General features: G+C 48.0%; 1 protein-coding gene across 1 annotated transcript in view; it reads left to right on the plus strand.

Annotated features, from left to right (window-relative positions):
* The window catches only part of Tusp (WD40 superfamily protein Tusp), a 128989-nt gene that overhangs the window by 76390 nt on the left and 29996 nt on the right, over positions 1–22603 (plus strand). The window contains exons 8-12 of the mRNA XM_070101426.1: positions 8598–8759; positions 10843–11067; positions 18221–18446; positions 18690–18852; positions 21225–21285. Of these exons, the coding sequence (XP_069957527.1) occupies positions 8598–8759; positions 10843–11067; positions 18221–18446; positions 18690–18852; positions 21225–21285 (837 nt within the window). The remainder of the gene's footprint in view (positions 1–8597; positions 8760–10842; positions 11068–18220; positions 18447–18689; positions 18853–21224; positions 21286–22603) is intronic.

The following is a 22603-nucleotide window of genomic DNA, read 5'->3' on the forward strand; positions in this document are numbered from 1 at the left end:
CTATTCATTATTCTAACACCCGCTCATCGTTCTAACACATCCTATTCATTATTCTAACACCCGCTCATCGTTCTAACACCTCCTATTCATTATTCTAACACCCGCTCATCGTTCTAACACCTCCTATTCATTATTCTAACACCCGCTCATCGTTCTAACACATCCTATTCATTATTCTAACACCCGCTCATCGTTCTAACACCTCCTATTCATTATTCTAACACCCGCTCATCGTTCTAACACCTCCTATTCATTATTCTAACACCCGCTCATCGTTCTAACACATCCTATTCATTATTCTAACACCCGCTCATCGTTCTAACACCTCCTATTCATTATTCTAACACCCGCTCATCGTTCTAACACCTCCTATTCATTATTCTAACACCCGCTCATCGTTCTAACACCTCCTATTCATTATTCTAACACACGCTCATCGTTCTAACACCTCCTATTCATTATTCTAACACCCGCTCATCGTTCTAACACCTCATATTCATTATTCTAACACCCGCTCATCGTTCTAACACCTCCTATTCATTATTCTAACACCCGCTCATCGTTCTAACACCTCCTATTCATTATTCTAACACCCGCTCATCGTTCTAACACCTCCTATTCATTATTCTAACACCCGCTCATCGTTCTAACACCTCCCATTCATTATTCTAACACCCGCTCATCGTTCTAACACCTCCTATTCATTATTCCAACACCCGCTCATCGTTCTAACACCTCCTATTCATTATTCTAACACCCGCTCATCGTTCTAACACCTCCTATTCATTATTCTAACACCCGCTCATCGTTCTAACACCTCCTATTCATTATTCCAACACCCGCTCATCGTTCTAACACCTCCTATTCATTATTCTAACACCCGCTCATCGTTCTAACACCTCCTATTCATTATTCTAACACCCGCTCATCGTTCTAACACCTCCTATTCATTATTCTAACACCCGCTCATCGTTCTAACACCTCATATTCATTATTCTAACACCCGCTCATCGTTCTAACACCTCATATTCATTATTCTAACACCCGCTCATCGTTCTAACACCTCCCATTCATTATTCTAACACACGCTCATCGTTCTAACACCTCATATTCATTATTCTAACACCCGCTCATCGTTCTAACACCTCCTATTCATTATTCTAACAGCCGCTCATCGTTCTAACACCTCCTATTCATTATTCTAACACACGCTCATCGTTCTAGCACCTCCTATTCATTATTCTAACACCCGCTCATCGTTCTAACACCTCCTATTCATTATTCTAACACCCGCTCATCGTTCTAACACCTCCTATTCATTATTCTAACACCCGCTCATCGTTCTAACACCTCCTATTCATTATTCTAACACCCGCTCATCGTTCTAACACCTCCTATTCATTATTCTAACACCCGCTCATCGTTCTAACACATCCTATTCATTATTCTAACACCCGCTCATCGTTCTAACACCTCCTATTCATTATTCTAACACCCGCTCATCGTTCTAACACCTCCTATTCATTATTCTAACACCCGCTCATCGTTCTAACACCTCATATTCATTATTCTAACACCCGCTCATCGTTCTAACACCTCCTATTCATTATTCTAACACCCGCTCATCGTTCTAACACCTCCTATTCATTATTCTAACACCCGCTCATCGTTCTAACACCTCCTATTCATTATTCTAACACCCGCTCATCGTTCTAACACCTCCTATTCATTATTCTAACACCCGCTCATCGTTCTAACACATCCTATTCATTATTCTAACACCCGCTCATCGTTCTAACACCTCCTATTCATTATTCTAACACCCGCTCATCGTTCTAACACCTCCTATTCATTATTCTAACACCCGCTCATCGTTCTAACACCTCATATTCATTATTCTAACACCCGCTCATCGTTCTAACACCTCCCATTCATTATTCTAACACACGCTCATCGTTCTAACACCTCATATTCATTATTCTAACACCCGCTCATCGTTCTAACACCTCCTATTCATTATTCTAACAGCCGCTCATCGTTCTAACACCTCCTATTCATTATTCTAACACACGCTCATCGTTCTAGCACCTCCTATTCATTATTCTAACACCCGCTCATCGTTCTAACACCTCCTATTCATTATTCTAACACCCGCTCATCGTTCTAACACCTCCTATTCATTATTCTAACACCCGCTCATCGTTCTAACACCTCCTATTCATTATTCTAACACCCGCTCATCGTTCTAACACCTCCTATTCATTATTCTAACACCCGCTCATCGTTCTAACACATCCTATTCATTATTCTAACACCCGCTCATCGTTCTAACACCTCCTATTCATTATTCTAACACCCGCTCATCGTTCTAACACCTCCTATTCATTATTCTAACACCCGCTCATCGTTCTAACACCTCATATTCATTATTCTAACACCCGCTCATCGTTCTAACACCTCCCATTCATTATTCTAACACACGCTCATCGTTCTAACACCTCATATTCATTATTCTAACACCCGCTCATCGTTCTAACACCTCCTATTCATTATTCTAACACCCGCTCATCGTTCTAACACCTCCTATTCATTATTCTAACACCCGCTCATCGTTCTAACACCTCCTATTCATTATTCTAACACCCGCTCATCGTTCTAACACCTCCTATTCATTATTCTAACACCCGCTCATCGTTCTAACACATCCTATTCATTATTCTAACACCCGCTCATCGTTCTAACACCTCCTATTCATTATTCTAACACCCGCTCATCGTTCTAACACATCCTATTCATTATTCTAACACCCGCTCATCGTTCTAACACCTCCTATTCATTATTCTAACACCCGCTCATCGTTCTAACACCTCCCATTCATTATTCTAACACCCGCTCATCGTTCTAACACCTCCTATTCATTATTCTAACACCCGCTCATCGTTCTAACACCTCATATTCATTATTCTAACACCCGCTCATCGTTCTAACACCTCATATTCATTATTCTAACACCCGCTCATCGTTCTAACACCTCCTATTCATTATTCTAACACCCGCTCATCGTTCTAACACCTCCTATTCATTATTCTAACACCCGCTCATCGTTCTAACACCTCCTATTCATTATTCTAACACCCGCTCATCGTTCTAACACCTCCTATTCATTATTCTAACACCCGCTCATCGTTCTAACACATCCTATTCATTATTCTAACACCCGCTCATCGTTCTAACACCTCCTATTCATTATTCTAACACCCGCTCATCGTTCTAACACATCCTATTCATTATTCTAACACCCGCTCATCGTTCTAACACCTCCTATTCATTATTCTAACACCCGCTCATCGTTCTAACACCTCCCATTCATTATTCTAACACCCGCTCATCGTTCTAACACCTCCTATTCATTATTCTAACACCCGCTCATCGTTCTAACACATCCTATTCATTATTCTAACACCCGCTCATCGTTCTAACACCTCCTATTCATTATTCTAACACCCGCTCATCGTTCTAACACCTCCCATTCATTATTCTAACACCCGCTCATCGTTCTAACACCTCCCATTCATTATTCTAACATCCGCTCATCGTTCTAACACCTCCTATTCATCATTCTAACACCCGCTCATCGTTCTAACACCTCCTATTCATTATTCTAACACCCGCTCATCGTTCTAACACCTCCCATTCATTATTCTAACACCCGCTCATCGTTCTAACACCTCCCATTCATTATTCTAACATCCGCTCATCGTTCTAACACCTCCTATTCATTATTCTAACACTCGCTCATCGTTCTAACACCTCCTATTCATTATTCTAACACCCGCTCATCGTTCTAACACCTCCCATTCATTATTCTAACACCCGCTCATCGTTCTAACACCTCCTATTCATTATTCTAACACCCGCTCATCGTTCTAACACCTCCCATTCATTATTCTAACACCCGCTCATCGTTCTAACACCTCCTATTCATTATTCTAACACACGCTCATCGTTCTAACACCTCCCATTCATTATTCTAACACCCGCTCATCGTTCTAACACCTCCTATTCATTATTCTAACACCCGCTCATCGTTCTAACACCTCCCATTCATTATTCTAACACCCGCTCATCGTTCTAACACCTCCCATTCATTATTCTAACATCCGCTCATCGTTCTAACACCTCCTATTCATTATTCTAACACTCGCTCATCGTTCTAACACCTCCTATTCATTATTCTAACACCCGCTCATCGTTCTAACACCTCCCATTCATTATTCTAACACCCGCTCATCGTTCTAACACCTCCTATTCATTATTCTAACACCCGCTCATCGTTCTAACACCTCTCATTCATTATTCTAACACCCGCTCATCGTTCTAACACCTCCTATTCATTATTCTAACACACGCTCATCGTTCTAACACCTCCCATTCATTATTCTAACACCCGCTCATCGTTCTAACACCTCCTATTCATTATTCTAACACCCGCTCATCGTTCTAACACCTCATATTCATTATTCTAACACCCGCTCATCGTTCTAACACCTCCTATTCATTATTCTAACACCCGCTCATCGTTCTAACACCTCCTATTCATTATTCTAACACCCGCTCATCGTTCTAACACCTCCTATTCATTATTCTAACACCCGCTCATCGTTCTAACACCTCCTATTCATTATTCTAACACCCGCTCATCGTTCTAACACCTCCTATTCATTATTCCAACACCCGCTCATCGTTCTAACACCTCCTATTCATTATTCTAACACCCGCTCATCGTTCTAACACCTCCTATTCATTATTCTAACACCCGCTCATCGTTCTAACACCTCCTATTCATTATTCTAACACCCGCTCATCGTTCTAACACCTCCTATTCATTATTCTAACACCCGCTCATCGTTCTAACACCTCCTATTCATTATTCTAACACCCGCTCATCGTTCTAACACCTCCTATTCATTATTCTAACACCCGCTCATCGTTCTAACACCTCCTATTCATTATTCTAACACCCGCTCATCGTTCTAACACCTCCTATTCATTATTCTAACACACGCTCATCGTTCTAGCACCTCCTATTCATTATTCTAACACCCGCTCATCGTTCTAACACCTCCTATTCATTATTCTAACACCCGCTCATCGTTCTAACACCTCCTATTCATTATTCTAACACCCGCTCATCGTTCTAACACCTCCTATTCATTATTCTAACACCCGCTCATCGTTCTAACACCTCCTATTCATTATTCTAACACCCGCTCATCGTTCTAACACCTCCTATTCATTATTCTAACACCCGCTCATCGTTCTAACACCTCCTATTCATTATTCTAACACCCGCTCATCGTTCTAACACCTCCTATTCATTATTCTAACACCCGCTCATCGTTCTAACACCTCCTATTCATTATTCTAACACCCGCTCATCATTCTAACACCTCCTATTCATTATTCTAACACCCGCTCATCGTTCTAACACCTCCTATTCATTATTCTAACACCCCGCTCATCGTTCTAACACCTCCTATTCATTATTCTAACACCCGCTCATCGTTCTAACACCTCCTATTCATTATTCTAACACCCGCTCATCGTTCTAACACCTCCTATTCATTATTCTAACACCCGCTCATCGTTCTAACACCTCCTATTCATTATTCTAACACCCGCTCATCGTTCTAACACCTCCTATTCATCATTCTAACACCCGCTCATCGTTCTAACACCTCCTATTCATCATTCTAACACCCGCTCATCGTTCTAACACCTTCTATTCATCATTCTAACACCCGCTCATCGTTCTAACACCTCCTATTCATCATTCTAACACCCGCTCATCATTCTAACACCTCCTATTCATCATTCTAACACTCGCTCATCGTTCTAACACCTCCCATTCATCATTCTAACACCCGCTCATCGTTCTAACACCTCCCATTCATCATTCTATCACCCGCTCATCGTTCTAACACCTCCTATTCATTATTCTAACACCCGCTCATCGTTCTAACACCTCCTATTCATCATTCTAACACCCGCTCATCGTTCTAACACCTCCCATTCATTATTCTAACACCCGCTCATCGTTCTAACACCTCCCATTCATCATTCTAACACCCGCTCATCGTTCTAACACCTCCTATTCATTATTCTAACACCCGCTCATCGTTCTAACACCTTTTATTCATCATTCTAACAACCGCTCATCGTTCTAACACCTTCTATTCATCATTCTAACACCCGCTCATCGTTCTAACCCCTCCTATTCATCATTCTAACACCCGCTCATCGTTCTAACACCTCCTATTCATCATTCTAACACCCGCTCATCGTTCTAACACCTCCTATTCATCATTCTAACACCCGCTCATCGTTCTAACACCTCCTATTCATCATTCTCACACCCGCTCATCGTTCTAACACCTCCTATTCATCATTCTAACACCCGCTCATCGTTCTAACACCTCCTATTCATCATTCTAACACCCGCTCATCGTTCTAACACCTCCTATTCATTATTCTAACACCCGCTCATCGTTCTAACACCTCCTATTCATTATTCTAACACCCGCTCATCGTTCTAACACCTCCTATTCATCATCCTAACACCCGCTCATCGTTCTAACACCTTCTATTCATCATTCTAACACCCGCTCATCGTTCTAACCCCTCCTATTCATCATTCTAACACTCGCTCATCGTTCTAACACCTCCTATTCATCATTCTAACACCCGCTCATCGTTCTAACACCTCCTATTCATCATTCTAACACCCGCTCATCGTTCTAACACCTCCTATTCATCATTCTAACACCCGCTCATCGTTCTAACACCTTCTATTCATCATTCTAACACCCGCTCATCGTTCTAACCCCTCCTATTCATCATTCTAACACTCGCTCATCGTTCTAACACCTCCTATTCATCATTCTAACACCCGCTCATCGTTCTAACACCTCCTATTCATCATTCTAACACCCGCTCATCGTTCTAACACCTCCTATTCATCATTCTAACACCCGCTCATCGTTCTAACACCTCCTATTCATCTTTCTAACACCCGCTCATCGTTCTAACACCTCCTATTCATCATTCTAACACCCGCTCATCGTTCTAACACCTCCTATTCATTATTCTAACACCCGCTCATCGTTCTAACACCTCCTATTCATTATTCTAACACCTGCTCATTGTTCTAACACCTCCTATTCATCATTCTAACACCCGCTCATCGTTCTAACACCTCCCACTGGGGAGTTGGTAGTCAGATCGAGGTTTGTTACAAAAAACGTGATTCTAAAAGCTTAGAGATCTCCAGGTAATACTAGAAAGGACTGCCCTTCTAGCATCCAGCCTGTTACTGGGTTTTCGTAACAAGTAGCCAGTATCCTTGTCCAATTATCCATTAAAATTCAGTATTATTCAATAGTGCTTCAGGATTACAACTGGTAGGCTACTAACTAGAGAAATTAAAATTTAATAAATTTATTAAGTTTAGAGGTATATTATCAAATTAAATTAATCACAGTAATCAACAAAATAATAATAATAACTTCTCTCGTGTACAATATTATTGTGCTGAAAGCACATATCACATTGATAATTCTTAAGTACCGTCTGGTACATTAACATTTAATAAGATATTACAAATATGTACAAGTAAGTTTGTGTATGTGTGTAAGTGCTCTAAGTAGTTCGCTATGTCTCAAGACTCGACTAGATTTAAACAAGTGACTGACAAAGTCCTCCAATAAACTAACTTCTTGACCAACTGGCAATCAGAACAGTCTGCTTTAACAACAAAAAGAATGCTAAGCCCAATAGCAATATAACAAGCAAATGCGACACAGAATCAGGAACAAGGAGATAATATAACGACACTAAGTAGGGACCATCAGCAGATCCTTCACAAAAGTCACAAAACTCCCATACTACTGAATCTAAGTTCAGCATAAGAAAATCCCCGACTGTGATAATACACAGATACCAGTACAAGTTAGGTCAGAAGCTACAGCTCAGGACCTGAGTTACTCAGAGTGTCTATGAGACACAACCTCAGTACAACGTCGAAAATCATTAAGTCTCGACAGTGTTCTGTGAACAGAGTTCTACAGAACATACAACAATAATGAGACAAGAGACGATTTTCCAACAAGGGCCAATAAGGGAGATTTAGGCACTTCTTGATTGGAATACGTCCAACCACCAAGCGAGTCTAGACCAGACTGAATACTTCAGGCGAGGTGAGGACACCCCCCTCGATCACGTGACAGCTCCATGGACAGTACTGCCCAGCAACAGAAGCCGGCAGAATAACGAGCAAGGAGCGATAATTACAGTAGCTAGACAATCAAGACCTGAACTGAGCACATAATATGTTACATCCTACCTAACAAAATTTAACTAAGGGAAATAATAATATAAAACAATATATTCACGATTTAGCTATTATCGCAAATATAAGCAATATAAAATTATATGAAAAGGTAATATACATGTAATATATATACCTAATATATATTGTTACCCAATCAGGGGTTGCAACAAGGTTGGAGTGGTCTTGTAACCTAGGTGTTCTGCCGCAGGTGGAGTGGACTAACTCAGGGGAAGTTCTGGCAGTAGCTGGTCACCTGCCAGAGGAAGGTTGTACAGTGGGTTCTGCCACCAGTCAACCTGTCAAGAACCTTGTCAAGTTTTACACCAGGACTGGCAGTCTGAGGTACACACATCACCTCCCTGTCTGCCAGGTGAGTGCTGTGTCTGCCAGGTGAGTGTTGTGTCTACTAAGTGAGTGTTGTGTCTGCCAAGTGAGTATTGTGTTTGCCAGGTGAGTGTTGTGTCTGCCAGGTGAGTGTTGTGTCTGCCAGGTGAGTGTTGTGTCTACTAAGTGAGTGTTGTGTCTGACAAGTGAGTATTGTGTCTGCCAGGCGAGTGTTGTGTCTGCCAGGTGAGTGTTGTGTCTGCCAGGTGAGTGTTGTGTCTGCCAGGTGAGTGTTGTGTCTGCCAGGTGAGTGTTGTGTCTGCCAGGTGAGTGTTGTGTCTGCCAGGTGAGTGTTGTGTCTGCCAGGTGAGTGTTGTGTCTGCCAGGTGAGTGTTGTGTCTGCCAGGTGAGTGTTGTGTCTGCCAGGTGAGTGTTGTGTCTGCCAGGTGAGTGTTGTGTCTGCCAGGTGAGTGTTGTGTCTGACAAGTGAGTATTGCGTCTGCCAAGTGAGTGTTGTGTCTGCCATGTGAGTGTTGTGTCTGCCAGGTGAGTGTTGTGTCTGCCATGTGAGTGTTGTGTCTGCCAGGTGAGTGTTGTGTCTGCCATGTGAGTGTTGTGTCTGCCAGGTGAGTGTTGTGTCTGCCATGTGAGTGTTGTGTCTGCCAGGTGAGTGTTGTGTCTGCCATGTGAGTGTTGTGTCTGCCAGGTGAGTGTTGTGTCTGCCAGGTGAGTGTTGTGTCTGCCAGGTGAGTGTTGTGTGCTGCTGCAGGTGAATGTTGTGTCTGCCAGGTGAGTGTTTTGTCTGCCAGGTGAGAGTTGTGTATGCCAGGTGAGTGTTGTGCCTGCCAGGTGAGTGTTGTGTCTGCCAGGTGAGTGTTGTGTCTGCCAGGTGAGTGTTGTGTCTGCCAGGTGAGTGTTGTGTCTGCCAGGTGAGTGTTGTGTCTGCCAGGTGAGTGTTGTGTCTGCCAGGTGAGTGTTGTGTCTGCCAGGTGAGTGTTGTGTCTGCCAGGTGAGTGTTGTGTCTGCCAGGTGAGTGTTGTGTCTGCCAGGTGAGTGTTGTGTCTGCCAGGTGAGTGTTGTGTCTGCCAGGTGAGTGTTGTGTCTGCCATGTGAGTGTTGTGTCTGCCAGGTGAGTGTTGTGTCTGCCATGTGAGTGAGGTGAGTGTTGTGTCTGCCAGGTGAGTGTTGTGTCTGCCATGTGAGTGTTGTGTCTGCCAGGTGAGTGTTGTGTCTGCCAGGTGAGTGTTGTGTCTGCCAGGTGAGTGTTGTGTCTGCCAGGTGAGTGTTGTGTCTGCCATGTGAGTGTTGTGTCTGCCAGGTGAGTGTTGTGTCTGCCAGGTGAGTGTTGTGTCTGCCAGGTGAGTGTTGTGTCTGCCAGGTGAGTGTTGTGTCTGCCATGTGAGTGTTGTGTCTGCCAGGTGAGTGTTGTGTCTGCCAGGTGAGTGTTGTGTCTGCCAGGTGAGTGTTGTGTCTGCCATGTGAGTGTTGTGTCTGCCAGGTGAGTGTTGTGTCTGCCAGGTGAGTGTTGTGTCTGCCATGTGAGTGTTGTGTCTGCCAGGTGAGTGTTGTGTCTGCCAGGTGAGTGTTGTGTCTGCCAGGTGAGTGTTGTGTCTGCCAGGTGAGTGTTGTGTCTGCCAGGTGAGTGTTGTGTCTGCCAGGTGAGTGTTGTGTCTGCCAGGTGAGTGCTGTGTCTGCCAGGTGAGTGTTGTGTCTGCCAGGTGAGTGTTGTGTCTGCCAGGTGAGTGTTGTGTCTGCCAGGTGAGTGTTGTGTCTGCCAGGTGAGTGTTGTGTCTGCCAGGTGAGTGTTGTGTCTGCCAGGTGAGTGTTGTGTCTGCCAGGTGAGTGTTGTGTCTGCCAGGTGAGTGTTGTGTCTGCCAGGTGAGTGTTGTGTCTGCCAGGTGAGTGTTGTGTCTGCCAGGTGAGTGTTGTGTCTGCCAGGTGAGTGTTGTGTCTGCCAGGTGAGTGCTGTGTCTGCCAGGTGAGTGTTGTGTCTGCCAGGTGAGTGTTGTGTCTGCCAGGTGAGTGTTGTGTCTGCCAGGTGAGTGTTGTGTCTGTTAGGTGACTTATTTTGTTCACTGCCCCGTGTTCACTGCCCCGTGTTCACTGCCCCCCCGTGTTCACTGCTGCAGACGCCAGTGACTGCGCTAACCTGGGGTCACAACGACAAGCGCATCTTTGTAGCGACGGGGTCGCAGCTGCACATCGGTCGCGTGTCGCGTCGCGTCGCGTCGCTCCAGCTCCTGTGTCGTCTGGTGATCAAGACGCAAGTGCCGGAGGAGGAGAAAGTGTCGCTATTGCCACTGCCCAGGAGACTGAGGGCACTGGTCACCTCTCTCTATACCCAAACTATCAGAGTAAGTACTCGCTCTATTTCAGAGTAAGTACCCTCCTCCCACCCTTTCTCAAGGCACGGACTCTGTCAGGGCATAGATTAGAGTTCTAAGACTATTTAGGACTCTGTCAGGGCATAGATTAGAGTTCTAAGACTATTTCGGACTCTACCAGGGTACAGACCATATTTTTAAGACAATGATTGGACGATCTCAATGCACAGACCAAATTCTGAAGATATATTAATCTTTTCGTACACAAAGACCCTCTTCCGGAACCGTTCCAGTCCCTGCCTTAATGGACAGTCAGAGGTTTTAGGGACCTTTTTCCTACCCCTGTCATTTGACAGATTTTAAAAGAATTGAGTTTTAGAGAGTTGAGGAAGTCAGTCCTGAGACAAGTTAACGTTGAGTTGAAGTTGAGAATGTTTGTGTACGCGCATGTAGCAGCAGCAGGTAGCAACAACAGTAGCAACAGCAAGAACACCACTAGTGAAGATAGCAGCAGTAGTAGCAGCAACGCCAACATCAGCGGTAACAGCATCAGTAGCAACAGCAGCAGCAGCAGCAGCAGCAGCAGTACCAGGAACAGCAGCAGTACCAGGAACAGCAGCAGTAGCAGCAACAACAGCAGCAGCTACAACGGCTACAACAGCAACAGTAACAGTAACAGCAACACTGGGTACATAATAGCCAAGCACAAATAATACTTCTTTGGTGATGGTAACACAGTAACACTAACTAAACTACCACCACTACAACCACCACTACCACCACTACAACCACCATCACTACCACCACTACAACCAGCACTACCACCACTACAACCACCATCACTACCACCACTACAACCACCACTACCACCACTACAACCACCATCACTACCACCACTACAACCACCACTACCACCACTACAACCACCACTACCACCACTACAACCACCACCACTACCACCACTACAACCACCACTACCACCACTACAACCACCATCACTACCACCACTACAACCACCACTACCACCACTACAACCACCACTACCACCAGCAGGAGTGGGACTACCACCCCCACAACACCCACAACACCACCCACAACACCCCCACACCACCCACAACACCACCCACAACACCACCCACAACACCCCCACAACACCACCCACAACACCACCCACAACACCACCCACAACACCACCCACAACACCACCCACAACACCACCCACAACACCATCCACAACACCACCCACAACACCCCCACAGCACCACCCACACCACCCACAACACCACCCACAACACCACCCACAACACCACCCACAACACCACCCACAACACCACCCACAATACCACCCACAACACCACCCACAACACCTCCCCAAACACCACCCACAACACCCACAACACCACATACAACACCACCCACAACACCACCCACAACACCCTCACAACACCACCAACAACGCCACCCACAACACCACCACCAACACCACCCACAACACCACCCACAACACCACAGACAACACCACCCACAACACCACCACAACACCACCCACAACACCACCCACAACACCACCTCCAACACCACCAACAACACCACCCACAACACCACCCGCAACACCACCTACAACACCACCTACAACACCACCTACAACACCACCTTCAACACCACCTACAACACTACCTACAACACCACCTACAACACCACCTACAACACCACCTACAACAGTACCCACAACACCACCGCCAACACCACCTACAACACCACCGCCAACACCACCGCCATCACCACCCACAACACCACCTACAACACCACCCACAACACCACCCTCAACACCACCTGCAACACCACCGCCAACACCACCTACAACACCACCCACAACACCACCCACAACACCACCTACAACACCACCGCCAACACCACCGCCATCACCACCCACAACACCACCTACAACACCACCCACAACACCACCCTCAACACCACCTGCAACACCACCGCCAACACCACCTACAACACCACCCACAACACCACCCACAACACCACCCACAACACCATCCACAACACCACCTACAACACCACCTACAACACCACCCACAACACCACCGCCAACACCACCTACAACACCACCGCCAACACCACCGCCATCACCACCCACAACACAACCTACAACACCACCCACAACACCACCCTCAACACCACCTGCAACACCACCGCCAACACCACCTACAACACCACCCACAACACCACCCACAACACCACCTACAACACCACCACCCACAACACCACCCCAACACCACCTACAACACCACCCACAACACCACCAACAACACCACCTACAACACCACCCACAACACCACCCACAACACCACCTACAACACCCACAACACCACCCACAACACTACCTACAACACCACCCACAACACCACCCCAACACCACCTACAACACCACCGCCAACACCACCTACAACACCACCCACAACACCACCCACAACACCACCCACAACACCTACAACACCACCTACAACACCACCCACAACACCACCGCCAACACCACCTACAACACCACCGCCAACACCACCGCCATCACCACCCACAACACCACCTACAACACCACCCACAACACCACCCTCAACACCACCTGCAACACCACCGCCAACACCACCTACAACACCACCCACAACACCACCCACAACACCACCCACAACACCATCCACAACACCACCTACAACACCACCCAAAACACCACCCGAACACCACCTACAACACCACCGCCAACACCACCTACAACACCACCCACAACACCACCCACAACACCACCTACAACACCACCACCCACAACACCACCCCAACACCACCTAAAACACCACCCACAACACCACCAACAACACCACCTACAACACCACCCACAACACAACCCACAACACCACCTACAACACCCACAACACCACCCACAACACCACCTACAACACCACCCACAACACCACCCCAACACCACCTACAACACCACCGCCAACACCACCTACAACACCACCCACAACACCACCCACAACACCACCCACAACACCACCTACAACACCACCAACAACACCACCCACAACACCACCCACAACACCACCCACAACATCACCCACAACACCACCCACAACACCACCTACAACACCACCCACAACACCACCCCAACATAACCTACAACACCACCGCCAACACCACCTACAACACCACCCACAACACCACCCACAACACCACCCACAACACCACCCACAACACCACCCACAACACCACCCACAACACCACCCACAACACCACCCACAACACCACCCACAACACCACCCACAACACCACCTATAACACCTACAACACCACCCAAAACACCACCCGAACACCACCTACAACACCACCGCCAACACCACCTACAACACCACCCACAACACCACCCACAACACCACCTACAACACCACCACCCACAACACCACCCCAACACCACCTACAACACCACCCACAACACCACCAACAACACCACCTACAACACCACCCACAACACCACCCACAACACCACCCACAACACCACCCACAACACCACCCACAACACCACCCACAACACCACCTACAACACCACCCACAACACCACACCAACACCACCTACAACACCACCGCCAACACCACCTACAGCACCACCCACAACACCACCCACAACACAACCCACAACACCACCTACAACACCACCAACAACACCACCCACAACACCACCTACAACACCACCCACAACACCACCCCAACATAACCTACAACACCACCGCCAACACCACCCACAACACCACCCACAACACCACCCACAACACCACCCACAACACCACCCACAACACCACCCACAACACCACCCACAACACCACCTACAACACCACCACCCACAACACCACCCCAACACCACCTACAACACCACCCACAACACCACCAACAACACCACCTACAACACCACCCACAACACCACCCACAACACCACCTACAACACCCACAACACCACCCACAACACCACCTACAACACCACCCACAACACCACCCCAACACCACCTACAACACCACCGCCAACACTACCTACAACACCACCCACAACACCACCCACAACACCACCCACAACACCTACAACACCACCTACAACACCACCCACAACACCACCGCCAACACCACCTACAACACCACCGCCAACACCACCGCCATCACCACCCACAACACCACCTACAACACCACCCACAACACCACCCTCAACACCACCTGCAACACCACCGCCAACACCACCTACAACACCACCCACAACACCACCCACAACACCACCCACAACACCATCCACAACACCACCTACAACACCACCCAAAACACCACCCGAACACCACCTACAACACCACCGCCAACACCACCTACAACACCACCCACAACACCACCCACAACACCACCTACAACACCACCACCCACAACACCACCCCAACACCACCTAAAACACCACCCACAACACCACCAACAACACCACCTACAACACCACCCACAACACCACCCACAACACCACCTACAACACCCACAACACCACCCACAACACCACCTACAACACCACCCACAACACCACCCCAACACCACCTACAACACCACCGCCAACACCACCTACAACACCACCCACAACACCACCCACAACACCACCCACAACACCACCTACAACACCACCAACAACACCACCCACAACACCACCCACAACACCACCCACAACATCACCCACAACACCACCCACAACACCACCTACAACACCACCCACAACACCACCCCAACATAACCTACAACACCACCGCCAACACCACCTACAACACCACCCACAACACCACCCACAACACCACCCACAACACCACCCACAACACCACCCACAACACCACCCACAACACCACCCACAACACCACCCACAACACCACCCACAACACCACCCACAACACCACCCACAACACCACCTATAACACCTACAACACCACCCAAAACACCACCCGAACACCACCTACAACACCACCGCCAACACCACCTACAACACCACCCACAACACCACCCACAACACCACCTACAACACCACCACCCACAACACCACCCCAACACCACCTACAACACCACCCACAACACCACCAACAACACCACCTACAACACCACCCACAACACCACCCACAACACCACCCACAACACCACCCACAACACCACCCACAACACCACCCACAACACCACCTACAACACCACCCACAACACCACACCAACACCACCTACAACACCACCGCCAACACCACCTACAGCACCACCCACAACACCACCCACAACACCACCCACAACACCACCTACAACACCACCAACAACACCACCCACAACACCACCTACAACACCACCCACAACACCACCCCAACATAACCTACAACACCACCGCCAACACCACCTACAACACCACCCACAACACCACCCACAACACCACCCACAACACCACCCACAACACCACCCACAACACCACCCACAACACCACACACAACACCACCCACACCACCTATAACACCTACAATACCACCCACAACACCTACAACACCACCCACAACACCACCCACAACACCACCTACAACACCACCCACAATACCACCCACAACACGTACAACACCACCCACAACACCACCTACAACACCACCCACAAGACCACCAACAACACCACCCACAACACCACCCACAACACCACCTACAACACCACCCACAATACCACCAACAACATCACCCACAACACCACCCACAACACCACCTACAACACCACCCACAATACCACCAACAACACCACCCACAACACCACCCACAACACTACCTACAACACCACCCACAATACCACCCACAGCACCACCCACAGCACCACCCACAGCACCACCCACAACACCACCCACAGCACCACCCACAACACCACCCACAGCACCACCCACAACACCACTCACAGCACCACCCACAACACCACCTACAACACCACCCACAGCACCACCTACAACTAGTGGTGGGGGTGAGAGAGGTCAGTTCACGGGGTTTACAACTAGTGGTGGGGGTGAGAGAGGTCAGTTCACGGGGTTTACAACTAGTGGTGGGGGTGAGAGAGGTCAGTTCACGGGGTTTACAACTAGTGGTGGGGGTGAGAGAGGTCAGTTCACGGGGTTTACAACTAGTGGTGGGGGTGAGAGAGGTCAGTTCACGGGGTTTACAACTACAACTAGTGGTGGGGGTGAGAGAGGTCAGTTCACGGGGTTTACAACTAGTGGTGGGGGTGAGAGAGGTCAGTTCACGGGGTTTACAACTAGTGGTGGGGGTGAGAGAGGTCAGTTCACGGGGTTTACAACTAGTGGTGGGGGTGAGAGAGATCAGTTCACGGGGTTTACAACTAGGGGTGGGGGTGAGAGAGGTCAGTTCACGGGGTTTACAACTTGTGGTGGGGGTGAGAGAGGTCAGTTCACGGGGTTTACAACTAGTGGTGGGGGTGAGAGAGATCAGTTCACGGGGTTTACAGAAAACTGGTGAAGTAAACAATCACCATGACAACCAGGACGACCCTCACGTGATGGGGGAAGTGAGGGGTTAATGGAGGGGAGTGCGTGGGTGGGAGGGAGGTGGGAGGGAGGTGGGAGGGAGGTGGGAGGGAGGGAGAGAGTCAAGAAATATCTGGTCTCATTTGCTCCCTCCGCCTCGAGTTTTCTCTCTTTCTCTGTCTCTGTCTCTGTCTGTCTGTCTGTCTGTCTGTCTCTCTCTCTCTCTCTGTCTCTGTCTCTCTCTCTCCCTTCCTCTCTCTCTCTCTCTCTCTCTCTCTCTCTCTCTCTCTCTCTCTCTCTCTCTCTCTCTCTCTCTCTCTCTCTCTCTCTCTCTCTCTCTCTCTCTCTCTCTCTCTCCTTCTCAATCCACCACAGAAGTAGCGACGTTTTGCCCCTTCCTGTACCACGGTTACTGTTACTACTGTTGCTGCTACTGTTGTTCCCTCCCCTAGTGTAGCAGACACTCCACACTAACACACTCTACCCTCCCTACAGTGTTACTATTGTTCCCTCCCCTAGTGTAGCAGACACTCCACACTAACACACTCTACCCTCCCTACAGTGTTACTATTGTTCCCTCCCCTAGTGTAGCAGACACTCCACACTAACACACTCTACCCTCCCTACAGTGTTACGTGCCAGAGCCTCGTCAGTTGAGAGAGTTCGTGTCTCGTCCTCCTGTTAACAGTCAACGTCTGCACTGTACTATGATACGTCACGACGAGGACTTAGTCCCCACACCTGGGGCCTGCTACACCCTCTACCTGGAGTACCTTGGCGGACTCGTGCCTCTCCTCAAGGGCAAGAGAACCTCCAAGATCAGACCAGAGTTTGTTATCTTCGATCCCCAAGCAGGTGAGCCAGAGGGGACTGTTGAGGTGGGGACTGTGGGAGGTATTAAGGTAGGGACTGAAGGAGGTATTGAGGTGAGGACTGAAGAAGTTAATGAGGTGGGGACTGAAGAAGTTAATGAGGTGGGGACTTAAGGATATTAAGGTGGGGACTGAAAGAGTTGAAGCTCCAGGTCAGTCAGAGCTTTCTCTCTCTCTCTCTCTCTCTCTCTCTCTCTCTCTCGCTCACGCATTATCTCTCCCACAGATGAGGCACTAAGCAAGGATGGTGGTGACCGTGGAGTTGGTGTGGGTGGCACTGCTGCCACACTCACTAACGGACACCCAGCACTCAGCGATACTTCTGACACTGAGTACGAGGACATGTGTGCCTCTCCCAGACTCCAGAGACGACGAAAACTTAAACGAAGGTCAGGCAGTAGGATCTGATCCTTTTATAGGGGGATCTGATCCTTCTATAAGAGATCTGGTCCTTTTATAGGGGATCTGATCCTCTTATAGGGGGATCTGATCCTTTTATAAGAGTTCTGGTCAATTTATAAGGGATCTGATCCTTTTATATGGGATACAATCCTTTTATAAGGTATCTGATCCTTCATATGGGTAAACAATTCCACACTGCAAGGTTTCACTGTGGTATTCGAATTTATTGTCACTGTATCTTGAAATGTTCACATTTTATTTTTTATATCATTAAACAGAAAAAAAAACAGAATTTAATACCCTTATAGAGAGTTCACAATTTCCTTACAAACGATCGAATCCTGTCTCTGATTCCTTTTCACGGCTTTTAAAGAATCAAGTCCTTTATTATAGTTCATCCAATGCTTTATTTATATCTTTAAATGGGATTCAATCTCTTACAACTTCCATCTGTTCTTATATGGTATTTTGATCCCATTGCTAAGTGCTAAATCCTTTTGTAAAGCATTTAATGTTTAGGTAAAGAATCTGATCTCTTTGTTACATATTGTCACGTTGGAAATAAATGGTATAAAATACCGACACAATGGCAATATAAACACAAATGCAGTATAATGTGATCCTTTATTGACTACGTTTCGCCCACACAGTGGGTTTTTTCAAGTTCTGTTTGTGACTTGAAAAAGCCCACTGTGTGGGCGAAACGTAGTCAATAAAGGATCACATTATACTGCATTTGTGTTTATATTGCCACATATTGTCACGTGTTATAAGTGATCTCTTATGAGATTGTTTTGGTTTATAGAGAGTTGGATTCCCTCTCAAGGTGTTGGATCTTCTAGCAACATAATGTTTACGACTTAAATATAATTTATTTATTATGTCTGGTATCCGCATTCTTATTACTTTAAAAACTGTTGAGTCTATGTAGAACTGACAGCCAGTACTGACAGCCAGTACTGACAGCCAGTACTGACAGTCAGTACTGACAGCCAGTACTGACAACCAGTACTGACAGCCAGTACTGACAGCCAGTACTGACAGTCAGTACTGACAGCCAGTACTGACAGCCAGTACTGACAGCCAGTTCTGACAGCCAGTACTGACAGCCAGTACTGACAGCCAGTACTGATAGCCAGTACTGACAGCCAGTACTGATAACCAGTACTGACAGCCAGTACTGACAGCCAGTACTGATAACCACTATTGATACCACTCAGTACTGACACTCAATACTGACAGCCAGTACTGATAGCCAGTACTGGCTGTCAGTACTGACAGCCAGTACTGATAACCAGTACTGACAGCCAGTACTGACAGCCAGTACTGACAGCCAGTACTGACAGTCAGTACTGACAGCCAGTACTGACAGCCAGTACTGACAGTCAGTACTGACAGCCAGTACTGATAACCAGTACTGACAGCCAGTACTGACAGCCAGTACTGACAGCCAGTACTGAGAGCCAGTACTGAGAGCCAGTACTGATAGCCAGTACTGACAGCCAGTACTGACAGCCAGTACTGACAGCCAGTACTGACAGCTAGTAATGACAGCCAGTACTGACAGTCAGTACTGACAGCCAGTACTGACAGTCAGTACTGACAGCCAGTACTGACAGTCAGTACTGACAGCCAGTACTGACAGCCAGTACTGACACCCAGTACTGACAGCCAGTACTGACAGCCAGTACTGACAGCCAGTACTGACAGCCAGTACTGACAGCCAGTACTGACAGCTAGTACTGACAGCCAGTACTGACAGCCAGTACTGACAGTCAGTACTGACAGCCAGTACTGACAACCAGTACTGACAGCCAGTACTGACAGCCAGTACTGACAGTCAGTACTGACAGCCAGTACTGACAGCCAGTACTGACAGCCAGTACTGACAGCCAGTACTGACAGCTAGTATTGACAGCCAGTACTGATAGCCAGTACTGACAGCCAGTACTGACAGCCAGTTCTGACAGCCAGTACTGACAGCCAGTACTGACAGCCAGTACTGATAGCCAGTACTGACAGCCAGTACTGATAACCAGTACTGACAGCCAGTACTGACAGCCAGTACTGATAACCACTATTGATACCACTCAGTACTGACACTCAATACTGACAGCCAGTACTGATAGCCAGTACTGACAGACAGTACTGACAGCCACTACTGACAGCCAGTACTGATAACCAGTATTGATACCACTCAGTACTGACACTCAATACTGACAGCCAGTACTGACAGCCAGTACTGATAACCAGTATTGATACCACTCAGTACTGACACTCAATACTGACAGCCAGTACTGACAGCCAGTACTGACATCCAGTACTGACAGCAAATAGTGACACTCAGTCTGTCTTTCAGAATTCGGGAGAGACTTGAGAGTGAGACAGACGAACTGGTGTACTTAGACACCTTGCCGGAGGTAAGTGTATTGATGGGGTGTGGTTGATGGGGTGTGGTTGATGGGGTGTGGTTGATGGGATGTGGTTGATGGGGTGTGGTGTATGGGGTGTGGTTGATGGGATGTGGTTGATGGGGTGTGGTTGATGGGGTGTGGTTGATGGGGTGTGGTTGATGGGGTGTGGTTGATGGGGTGTGGTTGATGGGGTGTGGTTGATGGGGTGTGGTTGATGGGGTGTGGTTGATGGGGTGTGGTTGATGGGGTGTGGTTGATGGGGTGTGGTTGATGGGGTGTGTGGTTGATGGGGTGTGGTTGATGGGATGTGGTTGATGGGGTGTGGTTGATGGGGTGTGGTTGATGGGGTGTGGTTGATGGGATGTGGTTGATGGGGTGTGGTTGATGGGGTGTGGTTGATGGGATGTGGTTGATGGGGTGTGGTTGATGGGGTGTGGTTGATGGGGTGTGGTTGATGGGATGTGGTTGATGGGGTGTGGTTGATGGGATGTGGTTGATGGGGTGTGGTTGATGGGGTGTGGTTGATGGGGTGTGGTTGATGGGGTGTGGTTGATGGGGTGTGGTTGATGGGGTGTGGTTGATGGGGTGTGGTTGATGGGGTGTGGTTGATGGGGTGTGGTTGATGGGGTGTGGTTGATGGGGTGTGGTTGATGGGATGTGGTTGATGGGGTGTGGTTGATGGGGTGTGGTTGATGGGGTGTGGTTGATGGGATGTGGTTGATGGGGTGTGGTTGATGGGGTGTGGTTGATGGGATGTGGTTGATGGGGTGTGGTTGATGGGGTGTGGTTGATGGGGTGTGGTTGATGGGATGTGGTTGATGGGGTGTGGTTGATGGGATGTGGTTGATGGGGTGTGGTTGATGGGGTGTGGTTGATGGGGTGTGGTTGATGGGGTGTGGTTGATGGGGTGTGGTTGATGGGGTGTGGTTGATGGGGTGTGGTTGATGGGGTGTGGTTGATGGGGTGTGGTTGATGGGGTGTGGTTGATGGGGTGTGGTTGATGGGATGTGGTTGATGGGGTGTGGTTGATGGGATGTGGTTGATGGGGTGTGGTTGATGGGATGTGGTTGATGGGGTGTGGTTGATGGGGTGTGGTTGATGGGGTGTGGTTGATGGGGTGTGGTTGATGGGATGTGGTTGATGGGGTGTGGTTGATGGGATGTGGTTGATGGGGTGTGGTTGATGGGGTGTGGTTGATGGGGTGTGGTTGATGGGGTGTGGTTGATGGGGTGTGGTTGATGGGATGTGGTTGATGGGGTGTGGTTGATGGGATGTGGTTGATGGGGTGTGGTTGATGGGGTGTGGTTGATGGGGTGTGGTTGAT

This window comes from Cherax quadricarinatus, chromosome 77 (genome assembly GCF_038502225.1).
Source record: "Cherax quadricarinatus isolate ZL_2023a chromosome 77, ASM3850222v1, whole genome shotgun sequence".
Taxonomy (NCBI): domain Eukaryota; kingdom Metazoa; phylum Arthropoda; class Malacostraca; order Decapoda; family Parastacidae; genus Cherax; species Cherax quadricarinatus.